The following is a 19192-nucleotide window of genomic DNA, read 5'->3' on the forward strand; positions in this document are numbered from 1 at the left end:
AAATAGCGAAGGGACTGAATGGACATATTTATAGTTTGGAAACAAAACAGGGAGGATGCAGCCACACAGAGAACCACTCCAACAGGGGACTGGAAGCAGGGTTACAACTAGCAATTATTGTCAATATAAATTATTCTATTGATTTTCTTTTTTCATTAATAAATCACTCATTTAGTGTACAAAATACCAACCACATGTAGTTGGACTGTTTGCTCAATTTACACACATACAGGATGAAATGGGAGGTCATGAGGTGTCGGATTCACACCGTGCCAAAGTAACTAATGATAGTGTTTATCGCTGCGTATGCGACCACATTCGATTGTAAACGATTCAGAATTAAAGCATATGGTCAAAGTGTTTTGAGCCCCGCTACAATGTGCCTTCATGTGTGTATTTCAGTCAGTCCGTTGTTCTTGCTCTTTTTAAATGAGCTGCAGTTCAGTTCAGAATTCACGAACAGGTCAGAGTCTGATGATGGAGCAGAACATTTACATTACAGACATCTGTGATTTTTTCGTTATTTATCTTTTATTGACAATATGTCAGTAGCCTGTTTGAGTGCCTTAACTGTTACAGCACGAATTATGGCCGATGAGCCAATGTAGAATGTTTACATTTTTAAAATAAAAAATATTATGATAATCACATGCAGTTTTTGGCAAAAAAACCTTTTCTAAAATTGTGTGTTTTGAATATTTCTGCATACTGGGGTCCCTAAACAGTCTTAGAATTACATAAATTGGGTATCACTATAAAGCTGAGACTCTTGTGGATCCAATGAGTCCAATTGTATTCATGTGTGATGATGTTAGTCCACATAGTAGCCATTTCACATAGTGACTCGGATTTTATACATATGGTGTCTTTTCCTAATATTAGATTTGAAAAAAATCGCAACACATCACTTTGCTTACAGTATCGCAATATATCGCAATATATTGAATCGTTACCCCTGTATCGTGATACGTATCGTATCTCCAGATTCTTGCAAATACACAGTCCTAGCCGAGAATTACATGATAAGATCGATATTACGCTCATTAAGTATGAAGCTAGAGGTCAGAAAACGATAAGCATAGAAACTGGAAGTAGGATGAAAACAGCTAGCTTGGCTCTCGGCAAAGTTATAAAATATATCTACGTATCAGCACATCTAAAGCTCACTCATTAACATATTTGTAATTTGCTTGTTTATTTCGTACAAAAACAGAAATGTAAAAACAGTAAATTGTGATTTTACAGGAAGTTACGCGCTGAAACATGCTACCTGTTTCCTGTATTTATGCTAAGCTGAGCTAAACATCTTGTAGCTCTAGTTTCATACTTTTTTTTGTGTATACTGCAATACAATTGAGCAACATGAAAACAAATATATTAAACATATGATAAGACAAGCCGTAGAATTAGACTCAAATTAACTGAAACAAGAGTAAGCAGCAACATGGCAGCTATCTATATCTTTCACACCGAAAACCCAACACTTGTGTACAACGATAAGAAAATCAAATCCTTTTATAGTTTCATACTTAACGGACAGGTGTGAGAGTGGTATCAATCTTCCCATCTAACTCAGCAAAAAAAGCTAAAGTGTGTTTTTCAAAAATATCAAACTATTCCTTTGAGTTTGATCTGCTGCTGTATCTTAAGCTGTTCAGTCACTATCATTATTTTACATCTACTTTTAAAGCTCTAATCTAGAATCCAATAAATGCAGTACCACAAAGACATCGGCTATGATTTACCCAGCTGTTGTTACCAGGCAACAATATGGTTTGTGTGTGGTGGCAGGAGGGTAACAGCCTGCACCGTGACACCACTCTACAAAAAGGACCACCTGCTACCTTGCAAACCACCTTCAGCACCACTATCTGTTGCAGATGTCCATCCCATCCCGTGCACATCTTTGACATTGTAAAACACAGAGTCAGAGGAGGAAACACTGCTGGCTTACTCAGCATTATATCACAGAGGCTGAAACAGGTTCTCACACCTGAGCCTGTAAAACGCTGACTTGTGTTTCCAAGGACATGCACAGACTACTGAAACACCTCGCATTTTACTATTCTCATGAGCCACTAAAAGTCTGCAAATACCCTGCATAGAAAACCTGTGGTAATAATAGCCTGCATCTCCCTAATACACACTACTCATTATGGATCTCTCCCTCTCTCTCTCTCTCTCTCTTACTCGCTTTCTCCTGCTTTTAGATAGCCTATTATGTTTCATATTAAGCTTACAAAAGGCTTTTTGTAAGGGCTCCACTTGGAATTTCTTTTTTGTTAAGTAGCACCAGACTCAACTTTAACAATGCACTAAAATAAAGGAATTTCTGAGTTGCCATATGACCAGGTCTGATACTAACTGGAATACTATGAACCTCATGAGTCATGAATGAAACAGCTATGAGTCAGAGGGGTCTCATGTGGGCTGACAGGGGGGATTTTTGTGGGGTCAACAACGGGGAAATATTAAGTAGATTCATGGGTTTCCACCTAACACCCCTTTCTCCACACATCTCGGAAATAGTCTTTCTCTTTAGCTTGGAAATAAAAACACCGATTGGTCCATTAAAAAAAAGTGCCACTCAAACATAGATTGATTGGCCCTTTGTGGTTTAGAACCACATACTGGAACAAAATTAAGAAAGTAGAGTTTATTTTAAGATCTAGCATTTATAAAGCCTAAATGTTAAAAACCATTTACACACCAATAGCAGCAAAGGCCCATCAAAATACAGTACTGTTCACTGTTACAACAGATATCATCCAAAGAGTTGCTATTTTAGTACACAAAGGCTTTAAGAAAGGTACTAACACAACTGAGTTCTGCTTTTATGTCACCAATCATTTTGAAGGTGACAGCTTTTCAAATGGCTTATTTCAAATATCTTATCCAAGAATAAAACTCATATTTTTTTCTCTCCAGCACTGCCAGTAGTAGTATTTTGAGCAATTTTGTTTTTCTGGTTAATAATGTGAATGCTGCATAAACTGCATTTATAAAATGTTAAAATTAAGAGCTGTATTCAGAACACATAAACACATTCCATGTCCAATGTTACTGCTGCTCACAGTCTGAGCATAAGCTATAACGGCCTGCACAGCTTGCTTTTAATTCCCTGTTGTGTTCAACTGTGTTGATATGCAGGATTCTAGATAACATTTTTAATGCCCCCCGAAGAAATCATTATTCAGGAGAAGCTGCATACATGTATCTTCATATTCCAGGCAATATTCTAGATATTGCAGCAGAAAATGACACATACTACGGCACAGGGCTCTGGAAATCAGCAGGAAAGGGGGTGAAAAGCAGCATGCATCCACTTCTCATAAATGTGTTAAGCAGGGCTGCAACTATTTTCATTGCTGATTAATCTGTCGATTATTTTCTTGATTAATCGACTAGTTATTTGGTCTGTAAAATGTCAGAAAAGCCCAAGATGACGTCCTCAAATGTCTTGTTTTGTCTACAACTCAAAGATATTCAGTTTACTGTCATAGAGGAGTAAAGAAACCAGAAAATATTCACATTTAAGAAGCTGGGATCAGAGAGTTTTTTCTTAAAAAATTACTCAAACTCGATTAATCGATTATCAAAATAGTTGGCAATTAATTTAATAGTTGACAACTAATTGAATAATTGATGCAGCTTTAGTATCAAGAAAGAACATTTAGAAATAGTATGGGATGCTTTAATTAAAAAAAATTTAAAAAAGAAGCTGTGTGTGTGCTTATAGTTAGATATTTTTCTGACAAATCTATGACTTAAATGGCAGTTTAACTCTCTTAGTCCATTTTGCATGAAAATATTCATCATTGTCTGAATCAGCTACACATAAATGGCACGACAATGAGGATAATAAATCTTATTTGGATGATGCCAGCTGTTTCGTGAGACTCGTACAAAGGACATGGTATAAAAAGTTGGTTTCATAACTTGTATATGATGCCATGAGAATGGACATTGCTTTAAGAAGCTCTGATCGAAAGCAATTTTATACTTCCTCATTGTCCAAATACACACCTACTTTGTCAGTTTTGCTCATTTCCAACGTTGCTTCATGCAGTGTGGTACAAAATTTCTACATGTCAGAGATGTTTCTCTTGACTTGACAGCTAAGGACACCTCAAACAATCACACATCAAAATCAGACTTGAGCACGCCCGTTGCCAACCTGCAAAACCTCACGTAAGTGTGGTTTTTCATTTCCTTTATAGCTGTGACTTATGAACGTCATTGCATCAAAGTTGAAAGCAAATTACAAAGTGATGATTTGCGAGGATCACCACTCAGCAAAAAATATTAGCAAAATCAAATTTGGAGTTGGGGGTGCAGGACGCATGATTTCTATGATCGAGTTTATGATCGAAAACCACATGCATTTCTGCCTAGTAGTGACGGCCAAAATCAGCATTTAATGTCCACACAATAATCCAAATTACTCAAATGTAAACCCCCCCCCAAGTGAGCATGTATAACTCAACATATCAGCCACCTGGTTTAACCTCTAACCCACCGCTTCTAATAATAGATAACATTTCCTCTCAAACTATCTACGTCAACTAAATTGGCCACAAAGAGAGCTGCACCTGTAAGACTTTAAATAAAATGTGATAATAACCTTTGAGCTTAATAGTAAAATTCTCGGGTAGCTTTCTACATAATGATATTGGGGTGAGACACAGGGCTGTGTATGCTTGTCAGTGTCTAAGCATGCATTCAGGCAGTGTAACCTACATTGCATTTCTGATGACAAACAAGGCAAAGCGATCTGGTGTGTTATTACGACTAACTGCGGTAGTCTCTCAGCACTACGGTGAAAAAAAAAAAATTACCATGCTGGAGCACAGTGGGGTTTCTGGTCTGTCAACAGACGCTGCGGTTCACACCGGAGCATTCAGCCTAGTGATGGTCTACGATGTCAGCCCACACATTAACTGAATACATTCTCACCGTGGCAAAGTAACAGGGTGGGTGACATTTATTGTGAGTAACTCTGCAGACATAGAAATCCCCAAAATTGTTTTAATATTTTATACACGTTGGGCCATGGATCACTGTGATTGTGTCTGAGGGAGCCCTCCAATGTGAGAATAATTTTGTAGTGAGAAAAATACAGCATTTTGTGGGTGGGGAAATAACACCAGCTAGTAATAATGACTCTTCGAAAACAGATACTTCTAATTAAATGAATAAAATGATAACTTGTATGGTCCCCAGGTTTGTCCCAACATTTGCAACCACTGCTTCTGATTCATACTTTTCCTGACACTGATTTAACATTCAGTCTGTATATGCAAAAAAAAAAAAAGCAGCAGACACACCTATATCATTAACCTGCACCATCTATTTGATTACAAGCAAATGATCCTTGGAACATGCTCTGTCTGGACTGGAGCCATGTTTTCAGCACTGTAGCCACTGTCAGACACATGATATCAGCATCATGAGTATAGCTGGACTATACATCTATAGAGTATTCAATGACTTGTGTTTTTCCTCTCTAGAAGTCTTTAAGGACTTGACCTACATAATGATATCCACTAATAAGCAAGCTAACAGTTGAGAGATGCTTAAGAGTCTATGTTAATGGCTAATGGGGAAATACTGGTGGTTATAACAGTATAGTGAGTAAGGTATCTTTACTTAACAGTTTATCTAAGGCATTTTTCTAATTCCCTTTCTGGTGAAATAACATCCACAACATATTACTAAGTCCTTACAGCTTTGCTAATGTTAGCTTTTACAATAAAATGTCTCTTTTTGAAGGTTTTTCCTTCATAAAGCTGTTATGTAGCTGTTATTTGGTTAAACTCAAGTGAAAAATGATGATTAACATCACAAAAAAGGTATAAAAATGGGGGCTATCACAGCTTACCTATCAGAGAATGATATCCACTAATAAGCAAGCTAACAGTTGAGACATGCTTTAAGAGTCTATGTTATAATGGCTAATGGGAAATACCAGTGGTTATAACAGTATAGTGAGTATCTTTACTCAACAGTTTATAGTCCCTAAGGCATTTTTCTAATTCCCTTTCTGATGCAATAACATATACAACATATTACTTAGTCCTTACAGCTTTGCTAATGTTCGATTTTACAATAAAATGTCTCTTTTTGAAGGTTTTTCCTTCATAACGCTGTTATGTAGCTGTTATTTGGTTAAACTCAAGTGAAAAATGATGATTAACATCACAAAAAAAATTATAAAAATGGAGGCTGAGATTATATTTTGTAACAGGTACCTATCAGAGAATGATATCCACTAATAAGCAAACTAACAGTTTAGAGAGTCTATGTTAATGGCTAATGGGAAATACCAGCTAAATGTTTATAACAGTATAGTGTGTAGGGTGTCGTTACTCAACATTTTATAGTGACTAAGGCATTAACACTTACACAACATATAACAAAGTCCTTACAGCTTTGTTAATGTTAGCTTTTACATTTTTGCAGGAATAAAATGTCTCTTTTTGAAGGTTTTTCCTTCATAACGCTGTTATGTAGCTGTTATTTGGTTAAACTCAAGTGAAAAATTATGATTAACATAAAAAAAAATGTATAAAAATGGGGGCTATATCACAGGTTACCTATCAGAGAATGATATCCACTAATAAGCTGCTTAAGAGTCTATGTGTTAATGGCTAATGGGGAAATACTAGTGGTTATAACAGTATAGTGAGTATCTTTACTCAATAGTGACTAAGCGTTTAATAGTATTTTTATAATTCCCTTTCTGGTGTAATAACATTCACAACATCTTACTAAGTCCTTACAGCTTTGCTAATGTTAAACAATTAAAAAATGGGGGCTATCACAGGTTACCTATCAGAGAATGCAGTCAGTGACAAAACCACTTGGTCATAACAACGACACACCCTCTGTAAGCCCCCCAGCAGCAGCTCTCAACACACACAGAACATAGTCGTTAAACGGCCCCGGTTCAACGGCCAACACGAGAAAATAACTCAAATACAGCCGCGACTGAGTCATTAAACCGGGATAAAAAAAAGGCCACTATGTTGGAGCTAGCGGTTTGAGGATCCCTTTCGTTACGACCAGCATTTCCTGTCCCTGTGGTTTCACTCACTTCTACTACAGCGGCACCGCAGACACACGACGGAGGAGGAGAAGAGCGGATACATTCACCGAATTCAACGGCCGTTAGTCGTTATCACAACGGCCGTTAGTCGTTATCAACGGCCGTTAGTCGTCGTTATCTTACCTGAACATAGTTGTTTTCACAGTATTCCGCCACCCGCGACAGGTTCTGGTAGCTTTCCACAAGAGCTCTTTTACCGGCAGGGATTTCCTCCTCTAATAGCATTTGTAGCTCTGCCATCTTACATCCCTTTCAGCATTTCTCTCCTCACTCTCCCTCTGTGTGTGAGTCCTTTTTTCTTCTCTCTCAGTGAGGCGAGGCGGTGGTGGTGATGCTGTGGTGGAGGTGGTGGTGGTGGAGGAGGAGGTGTGGTGGTGTGTTTAGTAGCTGAGAGAGGGGCTCCCCCGCCTGGCTTTGTGAGGCGGCCGCTGGCTGGCTGGCCTCCGATTCACATTCACACAACAGAACTGTGACAAATGGCAGTGACGTTATGGAAAGGGCGGTTGATGATTGGATGAGAGGCCGAGAGAGAAGGGTGGTAGACCAATTAGATTTCACTGTGATGACGTTGGAGTCCTTCAGTAAAAAAACGTCAGTTAAAATAATACAAATTAAAAAAAAGAAAAATAGATGAAATAAAATGAAATGATACAATTAAAAAAAATAGTAATAAAATGAAATATTTTTTGCCTTTTCTCTATATTTATTTAATTAATTAATTAATTCATTCATTTATTTATTTATTTCAGGTTTATATCTTACCACCACGAACTATACTACCGTAGTACTTATTACTTTTAATTCTAACTAATAAAAAATATTTTTTTATTATTTTTTCTGTAACTTTACCTTTAGGGGTGGGAAGAAGCGTGGGAGTGGGGAGCGATGTGTATGTGTGTATATATGTATGTACATATTAAATGTTAAATGTAAGATATAATTTTTTTTTTGTATTATGGCACCGGTGTTATGTGTTGCTATGTTTGTTATGCTATGTTTGGAATAAAATGAAGAAAAAGAAGGGGAAAAAATTAAATAAAAAATTAAATAAAAAAAAATAGATAAAATAAAATAATACAAATCATAATAGTAATAATAATTATTACACTAATAAACAATTTGGGTTAAATAATGGATTGTCATTATTATAAAATAATATGTGTAACATGAATAATATATTTTAGGTTAAATGGTATATATGTATATGTTATTTATGCGCAAATCATATTATGTATCACATTTCTTACTTATTATTCTTTTCTTCCCCCAAAACAAACACATACACAAAAATACACAAAAAAAAAATTGTCAATTAATTAAAGGTCCCATATTGTAAAAAGTGAGATTGTCATTTCTGTTATAGTATGAAGCAGGTTTAAGTGCCATATAAATACTGTGAATGTATTGAAACGTTCAATATACAGAGAAATACGCACAGCCCATATTCAGAAATTGTGCATTTGAAACAAGCCGTCAGGATTTCTGTCCATTTGTGTTAAAATCTACAATATTATACCAATATACCATTACACGGTTTTAAACGTAAACATTCTTAATGTGTCCCAGTTTATTTCCGGTTGCAGGGTATGTAAATTACATCAACTGACAGGAAGTAAACACGGACCCAAACTGTTGCCTAGCAACATAATTCTTTTGCAATTCTGTTGAAATGAGCTAAAACGGAGCATTTCAGAGAGAGGATAAATACAGACATATTCAGGAAGACAGTATGAGGAAAATAAAGTTATTTTTTTAACATTACAGCATGTGAACATGTTCTCGTAGTAACACAAAATACAAGTATGAACCTGACAATGAGCATAATATGGGACCTTTAAAATCAGATCAGATCATAAAAAAGGCACAAAAGACAAACATATATCATATATATCATATATCATTACAAGAGCATATATCTGTAAAGGTGAAGATAATTTTACAGTTAAAAAAACAATAACTAATATCAACATTATCATCACATTCGTCACCTTTATAGTTATCACAATTACTAAATGTAATTTGAATATGTAGCCTAGTAAAAACATTATGGAAGCGTTGAAATAACAGAAAGGTTGTAACCTTCATAAATAAATACTTTATAAAACTTTTTTTTAAACTATGGTGATTAATTGTTTTATTTTCAAAAAGATGCATAAAATATAACTTAATAAAATAATAAAAGATAATAAAACTTAACACTACAGTTTAGAAATTCACCCACAGTACACAGAAAACCCTTTATAAGATAAGAAAAACACTGTTAAAATTATTATATTATATTATATTAAATCATATTATATTATATAATATTATATTATATTATATTATATTATATTATATTATATTATTATTAAGACATAGGCCTACTAATGTAAGGTATCACAACATGTTTCGTTAAAAAATTATTTACATAAGGCCTGTGCTCCTCACTGCTATTTTTGCTTTATAAGGAATAAACCTCACGACACTACATTTCCCATACGTCACTGCGGTTTAAATCCCGGCTGCGAGGAGGTTTGTGGGACTTGAAGGAGTAACCGTTGCGCTTTAACCCGCTATTCTACGACGTTTTGTTCCACAAGAACTACATTTCCCAGACATACTGAGTAACCAAGACGTTGACTGTTTGGCTCATCCTTGACCGGAGTCGAAATTGGCTTTCTGCTGCATTTTTGCTGACAAACACCGGGCTAATGAAATTATTATCGCACCGGCGAATATACAACTTTGTGGTGAGTTTCTAACAAATAAGCCATATTTGTTAAAGAATATTATCTATTGACACTAAAGCGACAAGGGCTTTTTTTTAACTAGACTACAATTTTATCCAGGAACCTCCTAGAATAAACAGTCTGCCTCCTTAGATAAGAGCTGCAGTGATGAACAAATTTCTGATTTGTCCTTCCTATTTGTGGTTAAAGATGTGAGGACACCTTCATTACATCCTTGTTGAGGTTCAGCATGGCGCAGGAGGAGGACATACACAGCCTGGAGGCGAAATTTGTTGCTGCAGTTAAAGTGATCCGGAGTTTGCCTGATGAAGGTGATGACTTGATTTAGTCTATTAAATGAAAGTGATTGGAATGGTGCTCAGTTATGTGCTAGTGTGAAATCGGTGCTTGTTGTTTGTGTGTTAACACTCCAGGTAATTGACCTACATTCATTCTTTGCTTATAGCCTCCATTGATAAAGCTGCTATAAGATTAAGAGCTGATTAACTGTCATCAGCCATCAGTCATTTCTCAAGTCTAATAACAACTGCTGTAGCTCACATGTATCTTCATGTTTTTATTACATTTTCAAACTGCCCTATACACACAGGGAATGAAATTAGCACCTGCCACCTGCCAAATAACAGGGTAAATGTTGGCTGAGGCAGGTAAAAATGTCAGGTCACCTGCCACCGTGGCAGATGGGTTTTCCTTATATTAAGAAATATTATTTTTAAGAAGCAATTCCTAAATCAAATGTAGTCATGGATTAAGGTTACATGATATATTTCATAAATCTACAGTCTGTCACTACTGACTCAGTGTTTACAATTCTAAAGCGTTCTACCTAGATTTCAGAAGTGGTAGACAAAAAAAAATTGAGTGGCCCGTAGAAATGTTCAGTGACCTGCCACAGTGGCAGGTGAGGAAAAAGCTTAATTTCAGACCCTGCCTACACATGTATGTTTTTTTTCTTCACTTTTTTATAACTAGCTTCCTTCATTTCTCAGGTCCTTTCCAGCCATCTGATGACATGATGCTGATGTTCTATAGTTACTACAAGCAGGCCACCCTGGGGCCCTGCGACATCCCCAGACCGAACGGCTTCTGGGACACTCATGGAAAAGCTAAATGGTATTATAATAATATGTTGTCTTAATGCACACGTCATGATTGTTGTATTACACAATTATATTCAAGAGTTAGCGCTAACAGCAACACAGGAGACACACAGCTGATGCATTTGCATGTTTCACACTAACTTACATAGGCTTACATACTACCCATACTGTCAGAGTTTCACTCAGTCTCACAGTTACTTCACATGCTGGCTATACCATTGTTCCAAATTCATGAATTATATTAATAATACCCAAATATTACTACACAATACTGTGGGTATATCCAATGGATAATCCTGCCATAATACAGAATAGATTAAAGGTCCCATATTATAAAAAAGTGAGCTTTTCATGTTTTTTTTATTACAAAGCAGGCTTAAGTCCTATATAAATACTGTGAAAGTATCGAAACACTCAATACACACAGCCCGTATTCAGAAACTCTGCATTTGAAACAAGCTGTCAGGATTTCTGCCCATTTGTGATGTCACAAATATACAATATTTAGACCCTTTACACAATTTTAAATGTAAACATTCTAAATGTGTCCCAGTTTATATCCTGGTTGAAGTGTATGTGAATGTCATCAGCTGACAGGAATTACACATAGACCCAAGCTGTTGCCTAACAACGGAATTCCGTCGCAATTCCATCAAAATGCGCTAAAACGGAGCGTTTCAGACAGAGGGTAAATACAGGCATATTCAGGCCGACAGCATGAAGGGAAAAAAGTTTTTTTTGAACGTTACAGCATGTAAACCTGTTCTACTAGAAACACAAAACACAAGTATGGACCTGAAAATGAGCATAATATGGGACCTTTAAGTTTAGTTTAGTGAGATTTCTGAACAGTTTAATACCGCTGTGTTAAAACTGCACATTCTCAGTTATTCAGTGTTCACTTGCCTCTCAGGGTTCAAGTGTTGAACTGAGACTTTGTGTTACCAGGGATGCATGGAGCTCTTTAGGAAATATGACAAAGGAAGAAGCCATGAAGAACTATGTTGAGGACATCCAGCTGGTAAGTCCTTTCAAGGAAAACTAAAGTTGAATAGAGGCAGTATGCATAATAATGAAGTTAATAAACTTGGAGTAGCACACATCTCTATTCACATTGATGGAGTCTTTAAAGACACTTTGTGTAAAGATGATTTATTTGACTATGATGAATGTTATTTATTATTATTTAGTTAGTCCAACAACTCTTTTGATAGATTGCCGTGAAATTTTGTGCAGATATTCCTGGTCCCCAGAGGATGTATAATGTAGACTTTGGCGAGCCCCTGACTTTTACGCTAGCACCACCATGAGGCTGACTTTGAATTGTAATAATCCTTTTCATCTAGTGCCATTATAAGGTGACATTTTTCATTTATCCAATACTTTGGTTTGACATTCCATCAGCCTCAATTGTAGTTTGTGTTTATTGCTAATTGGAAAATGTTAGCATCATAGACTATGATTAGTGGACGTAATGACTGTGACGTCGCCCATTGGTTTGTGGACTACGGTTTTGAAGCCTCGAGTTCGGCATTTTTGCCGTCGCCATCTTGGTTTTTTGCAACCAGTAGTGACCGGAAAGGGTGGAGCTAAGTACAACAGAACGCTTAATAAGAAATTTTCTAGGCGACCAAAAAGGTTATAATTAACTTTCATGAACTGAAAACACACTGTGAAAGGGTTAAAGTTGTAAGACGAAAACACGGACAACTCCCAGACCGGAAAACGCCGTGGTAGCGACTTGTCAATCACAAGGTAGCCTCGCCCTAAAGCATACCCTGCTTTATGGTCTATTTGACTCTAAATGGGACCATAATTTACTAAATGAGCATCATGCTGTATTGAAGAAGACTTGAAACTAGTGATTGAGACCATAAACTCATGTTTACAATGTATATTGAGGTAATAAATCAAGTGAGAAGTAGGCTCATTTTCTCATAGACTTCTATACAATCAGACTTCTTGTTGCAACCAGAGGAGTCGCCCCCTGCTGGCTGTTAGAAAGAATGCAGGTTTAAGGCACTTCCACATTGGCTTCACTTCTCAGACCCAGAGTTGCCCACTGGTTAGCATGCTAACATGCTAAACTAGGATAGTCTACATGGTAAACAATATACTTGCTAAACATCAGCATGTTAGCATTGTGAGCATGTTAGCATGCTGGTGTTAAGTACAGCCTCACAGAGCTGCTGTTAGCATGGCTCTAGACTCTTAGACTTGTTAATAAAAAAGGACTTTATGTATCTGAAAAACTTGTTGAACACTAACAGATGCCTGTTAATTACAGCAGACTGCTTTTACAAATTTTGTTACTCTTTTTTTCACCTAATAGCACCTGAGTGGCACTCTGTTCCTCCAGTTCCCAGCTGTTTTTAATCAACTTTAATTAACTGGTCCAGCAGATAAATCAGCCAGCCTTTGCTTTGTGTAATTATATTTAATTAACATCTTTTCTATAGCGACAGTTTTACCACACCTGTTTATGCAAAAGCAAATGTTTTATTGTTACAGTTTCAAATTGTGCTTTTTTTCACTATAACTTTATTATTTATTTATGTGTGTCATCAGATTTTGGAGACCATGCCAATCTCGGATGAAGTGTCTGACCTGGTGCAGACGCTTGGCAATTTCTACTCAGGGGTAGACAGAGAAGGAGAAGAGGCTGAAGACAATGAGGTGGACAGCAGACCCTTCACCAGGCCTTTTGCAAACCACACAGGTACTGTACATGATCAGTGATAATAAATAATAAATGCAGAACATAATCCAGGGAGAGCACTGCTGCTGCTCAAGTGGGACGTAGCACTGCTGTTAAAATCCTCTTTGTTAGTCACACTTAGTTCTTAGTTCTTTTTGAATCCTGAGCCTGTCTTACTTGTGTTTTTATCACTAGATGATCTGGTCAAACAATTATACAAACCAACAATGGAAGGCAAGTCTTTGGTGTTCGCATTAGCTGTAGAGTTGATAGCTTAGTCCCTCAGTGTATAAGCTTATTTTAACCTGCTTTCATTGTCATTTCATTTGACGAAAGGCTTGTTTTTTTATTGTTAGATGGATGGAATTATCTTGTGTAATCTGTCATGTATGTGCTGTAGTTAGTCAGTGTGTTGGTTGTTGCCGTGCATCCTTATTTGCACTTTGTGGTGTAGATGTAGTGTGTAGAAGCTGTGAAACGCAGAATATTCTGTCAACTGTGTGTGTGAGTCTATGCTTGGTGTAAATCGACATTGTGCACTTTGATGAAGAGTTAATCAAGAGTGTCTCCCTCACCGCTCAGGCTATGGGGATCTGTGGGATGATATACAAAACTTCCAAGAACATGACAGCAGTGTTCATGGCGTAAGTGTCAGTAATGAGGAAGCAGAGGGATGCAGAGAAAATAGTGAAATCGAGAGTAAAGAGGAAAGTAGTGATTGGAGGAAAAGTGAGGAAGAGGAGAATGGGGATGAAGAAGACAATACAGACGATGAAGACAAGGAGGAGGAAGAGGAGGAGGAAAAAGGTACCATCTGTAGTTGTTAGCTGTTTTGTGTGCTGTGAAATTTGCTGTGTTGTAGAGGTCACATACTACGCTAACATAGTAGCTATTTTTACATGATTTAAAGGGTACGGCTGGTGAGATTCTGTAATTTTCTTAATGTCAACAAATCCCATAAGAAGACCAAAGCACTGCCTGATATATACTATTCCTCTGGGCCTTAGAGCTCCATTGAGCCATTCAAAAACACATCAATCAGTCAATCCCACATGAATCGCCCTGCTGCCTTAAATACTCACTAGTGCACCAAAATGTGTATCAATCGGCAGCTGAAAATAGTCCCTAACAAATATACACTTTACTCCTCTGTGAGTAACATTTGTTAAAAACTACAGTGCCCAGGTGTTTCAGGAAGGCAGTTAGCCTTTTTTGAAAAAATAATCTATATATTTGTGACCTGTTCGTAACCCCTTCGCTTTTTATGAAGCATTGATTTACTCTATGAACCCTTGACATTTTAATGCCTCACAGGCGTGGAGGCAACGTACACTTGGACTCAAGGATGAACTGATTAGAATTTGGTGGTCAAAGGTCAAGGTCACTGTGACCTCACAAAACACGTTTTTGGACAGTAATACTTATGCTAATTATGACAATTTCCCAATTTGTTTATATTAATAATAAATTAATAGGATCAAATTATAAAGTGATGACATTTTGGACATAAATTGATGTAAACTGCAAATTGACTGATTGATGGAGGCATACAACCACTAGGTGGTAATTCTAGTTTACGTATGCACTACTTTCTTATAATTTTCCTTATTTTTTGCATCTCTATTCTTTGTTTGAAAGAGTAGGAAGTATTTTTTTTTTTTTTACTTATTTTTTCTTTAAGAAATAAAACATTTTCACTATAATGTGACACCCTTAAGTTATTATTATAGGTGCAAGATGTGCATAGTTTCCATTGAAAGTAAATGAATGAATGTGATGTGTTTTCCCTCTGAATCCATTCATATAAATGAGAGCAGTATCTCAGTGAGATAAAGAAAAAAGTACATGCAGGGCCAGATATGATAAAGGGCACATCAAAAAATAACTCCACTTCTTTGTAATGCTTTGTCGTACTCTCTCTCTCTCTTTCTTTTGTACTGTCTCAGGCTGGAGGCCTCAGCCTCGGCTGCTGACGGTGGACAAAAGGTGGAGGTCTGACACCAGGGGCTCCAGCAGCAGCATGGAGCCCAGCATGTCCTCCTTCACCAACGGGACAAACAGCTCCCTCAACAGCGAGGTGGAGGAGGAGGAGCTTGCCTGCTCCGTGGAGCCCAGCGTGCAGTACAACTCCTATATGCACTTTAACGGACACCTGAGTGGTAAGATTACACATTAATGCAAAAAGTATACATATTTGTTTGCATAACACATACCTCAAAATAGTTTATGATAATAATTATGTTCTTCCAGATTCCTTTTGTGTAAAACCTTACAGTAGATATACTATAAAGAATAAGATAAGGGAAAAAATAAATTAGCACTGTGGGGAAAAAAAGAAAAAATATAAAGAAAAAGAGAAAATATAGCAAACTAAATGTTTTATTATGTAGATGTACATTGAATTAATTAATTACCATATTGTCCATTTCCAGGTCATAGTGATGCTGTCTCTGAGAAGCACCACCGATCCACAGACTCAGATAACGAGGAATTCTGTGACTCAATGGAGCATCTGGCCATGGAAGAGGTGTGTTGTCCATCTTCCACATATTCCACATTAAATTATTAATTTCCACATTGTAGGAAATAGCCTTGTTCTCTTTCTTTCCGAGAGCTAGATGAGAAGGTCGATACCACTCTCATGCCTCTGTGTTAAATATGTAGCCAGATCCAAGAGACTGTTAGCTTAGCTTAGTATAAAGACTGGAAGCAGAGGGAAAGAACTGATCTACCAGCACCTCTAGAGCTCACTGTAGACTCCAGGAAATCATGGCGCCCAGTTAAAAAAGAGTCTAGCATATAAACCCCCACAAAAACTACAACATGTTATTTATACACTTTGGTTTTTGTACAGATTAAACCAGCTTCACACCTTGTTTCCACACTGTTTTGTTTTGTGTCCGTTGACTCGCATACGTTCACAGAGCTATGTGGAAACGAGGCTCTTCAGGCAGAGCCAGGTTAGCTGTTCATCCCTGCTACCAGTCTTTATGCTAAGCTAAGCTTCTTTTCTCATGTAACCCTCGGCAAGAAAACAAATAAGATATTTACCAAAAATGTAAAACTATTCATTTAATCATGTCAACATTATAGAAATAAATTCATAATGAGTTATAAATTTAAACACAAATTCTGACCTAATTGTGGCCATTGTTGACTCTCTTCTTTTCCTCCCAAGTCTACATCAAAAATACTGTCACCCGGATCAGGAGCGGCTTCAGTGAGGAAAAGGGATCTTTGGTTTGAGAGCAACACCACCCTGAATGGAGGAGAGGATTCAGTACTCATGGGAGAGTCCTACTTTAAAGAAGGGATTAGTGCAAGCCAGCACAACAGCTCCTTGTCAAGAAGAGGGAGAGGTTCGACTGTCGACTTTGATTTATCCTGACACTCTATCCCTAATTCACCTCTCTCCTAAGATGTGCATTTAGTTTGTACTCATTTAAAGGCATCAGATACCCTAAAACACAGCTTAGTTTTCATCAAAAGTCAGCATGTTATATCATTAAGCTGTTTCGTTCTGACTCTTGTTTCAGGTTCACTATCGCCAAGGGCAACCTGCAGCTCTCAGCGGTGTGCTAGCGTCGATGCCACCAACTGCTGTTTGTCACAGAGCCGACATCCTGTTAGCGTTGCCAGGGGAAACGTCAACGAACAAATAGCTACGGCTCTGCTGCGGCTGCAGCATGACATGGCCACAGTGTTGCACAGGCTGCACGCTCTGGAGGCGCATACGGTGTCACAGGTGAAAGACCAGAGGTGTTAGCCACAGTGTTTACTGGAATAGAACATTGTTGATGACGGTCTCCATGACAGTTTATTATATATTTATTAATAGATTTCTATATTTTCTTATTACATTTTTCAGTCAAGATCATCTTCGCCAAGGCAGGACTCCCCCCTACCTGTAGCACAAAAGGTCCTCTTTAGATTTTTATTTCAAATTTATTTATTTCGTTTTATGACTAAGTTTAATCCAATCAGGAAACAGTCACTTTAATAAACGTTTCTGGGTTGTTGTTTTTTATAGTTCCTGAGACCTTCTTGGTGGCCTTTTGACTTCTCTCCACTCACAGTGGTGTTGACTGCACTCTGGCCTCTGATTTCCCATTGGCTTGTCCAGCTTTACTTACAACGGAGGAGAAGGTGAGCAAAAATACTGATCAAAAATGTCCTGGTCTATTATCACTAATTCCTTTTGCTTTATAGCCACAACACTACAGACTACCAAAACTCCGTTTCACCTTTTCTCCTCACAGGAAAATCCCATGAATAGTCTGACGACCTTCAGCATCAATCAGAGAACACGAAGCTGGGATGAAGTTGTTGCACTTTTGTTGCTTTGTGGCTTTTTCAAGCCGCCGCCACCACAGACAGATGGAGTATAATGAGGCACCAGTAGCAATGGAAAGGCTACTTTAGATAAATGAACGGTCAGAAAGACGTGTGTAAAGGGGGACTCGGCAATATAACGTAGCATTTTGACTCCATGGATACTTTTTAGGTGTTTAAGAAAGGGAGGATTTGTGCATTATACAGTAAATACTGGCACATTCTCTTTGTTACAGTGAGCTTAGTATTAGGCGGTGATCTTATTTATGACTCACAGATCACCAGGAACTCAATATACACATAACTCACATAACTGCATCCACTTTTAATTGAAATGAATTCATGATAATACAGTAGTTGTGGACCTTAAGCGATGCCATTGCCAGTTATTTTATTTATTGTGCATTTCATTGTATATTTAAGTTTCTTTTCATGTTTTTGTCAAACAATATTTTACGATTATTAAGGACTTTTATATTTATTGTTCTAAATATAGAAAATATTTTAGGAGCATTTGTTTTTTAGACCAAATAGACATGGTGACCAATATTGTTATTTATGTGTAAAAGTGTATATTTATTTTATGGCTTCAGTGCAATAGTACTGTAGTAAAGATTGCACTTTTGCAAAAGGTGAATACAGAGTAAGAACAATCCATATATTCATTCTTGTTTCTTGTCAGCTGTACAATGGAAATTAAGACTTCTGTGTTTAAATCAAAGGTGTGGTGCTTTCAAATATACGATTGTTAAACATACGTATATGAAGCATATTTTGACATGCAATAAACACATTCTTTGGACAAACACAACACATTTATTGCAGTGAATCTTTGATTTTTATGTTCAAAATTGAGATTAAACCTGCAGTAGGCAGAATATTTTTGGCATCATTGGGCAAAAAGTCCATAATAACCTTTCAGCATATTGTAATTCAAGTGTTCTGAGAGATAACAAGACTTCTGCACCTCCTCATGGCACTGTTTTAAGGCTGTCACGGGAGATTTTGGCCAATCGCAGGTCATTTCAGAGAGAGAGAGCGTTCCTATTAGCTGTTCATTCAACTGATGCAGCTGTCAATCACTCGTGAACTCCGATCAAACGGTCAAACTAGGCAGCGCTGATCAAATATGAATCAATATTCTGTTACTGTAATGCCTATTTCTCGCCTCAAATGTTTTCAGAAACATCTTGTAGTGTACTGTCCGTCCCTCACACCCCCT

General features: G+C 37.2%; 2 protein-coding genes across 10 annotated transcripts in view; one reads left to right on the forward strand and one right to left on the reverse strand.

Moving 5' to 3' along the window:
• LOC141776723 (abl interactor 1-like) overlaps positions 1 to 7566 on the reverse strand; it is a 34692-nt gene extending 27126 nt beyond the window's left edge. For 2 of the 5 annotated variants that reach the window (XR_012595795.1, XM_074650493.1), the window contains exon 1: positions 7232 to 7560. Coding sequence is in view for 4 of the 5 variants with exons in the window: in XM_074650493.1 (XP_074506594.1) it covers positions 7232 to 7348 (117 nt within the window). In the remaining variant the exon portion in view is untranslated. Of the gene's footprint in view, positions 1 to 7231 lie in introns of all 5 variants that reach the window. The other 3 variants (XM_074650496.1, XM_074650494.1, XM_074650495.1) reach the window with 3 other exon arrangements.
• Positions 7567 to 9626: 2060 nt separating this feature from the next.
• Positions 9627 to 18830, forward strand: LOC141776712 (acyl-CoA-binding domain-containing protein 5A-like). Of its 5 annotated transcripts, XM_074650472.1 has the most exons (14): positions 9627 to 9840; positions 10030 to 10151; positions 10830 to 10953; positions 11889 to 11961; positions 13509 to 13659; positions 13834 to 13872; positions 14221 to 14445; positions 15585 to 15797; positions 16071 to 16165; positions 16817 to 16997; positions 17175 to 17383; positions 17507 to 17557; positions 17669 to 17784; positions 17898 to 18822. In XM_074650472.1, exons 2-14 carry the CDS (start codon positions 10070 to 10072, stop codon positions 17908 to 17910), a joined length of 1572 nt encoding a protein of 523 aa, XP_074506573.1. In that variant the 5' UTR covers positions 9627 to 9840; positions 10030 to 10069; the 3' UTR covers positions 17911 to 18822. The 5 variants fall into 5 exon arrangements, with proteins under 5 accessions (XP_074506573.1, XP_074506574.1, XP_074506575.1 ...); XM_074650473.1 differs by lacking the exon at positions 13834 to 13872 and having other exon boundaries at positions 17898 to 18821; XM_074650476.1 differs by lacking the exon at positions 9627 to 9840 and having other exon boundaries at positions 17898 to 18827.
• The last annotated feature ends 362 nt before the right edge of the window (positions 18831 to 19192 follow it).

The sequence above is a fragment of the Sebastes fasciatus genome, chromosome 11 (genome assembly GCF_043250625.1).
Source record: "Sebastes fasciatus isolate fSebFas1 chromosome 11, fSebFas1.pri, whole genome shotgun sequence".
Lineage (NCBI taxonomy): Eukaryota > Metazoa > Chordata > Actinopteri > Perciformes > Sebastidae > Sebastes > Sebastes fasciatus.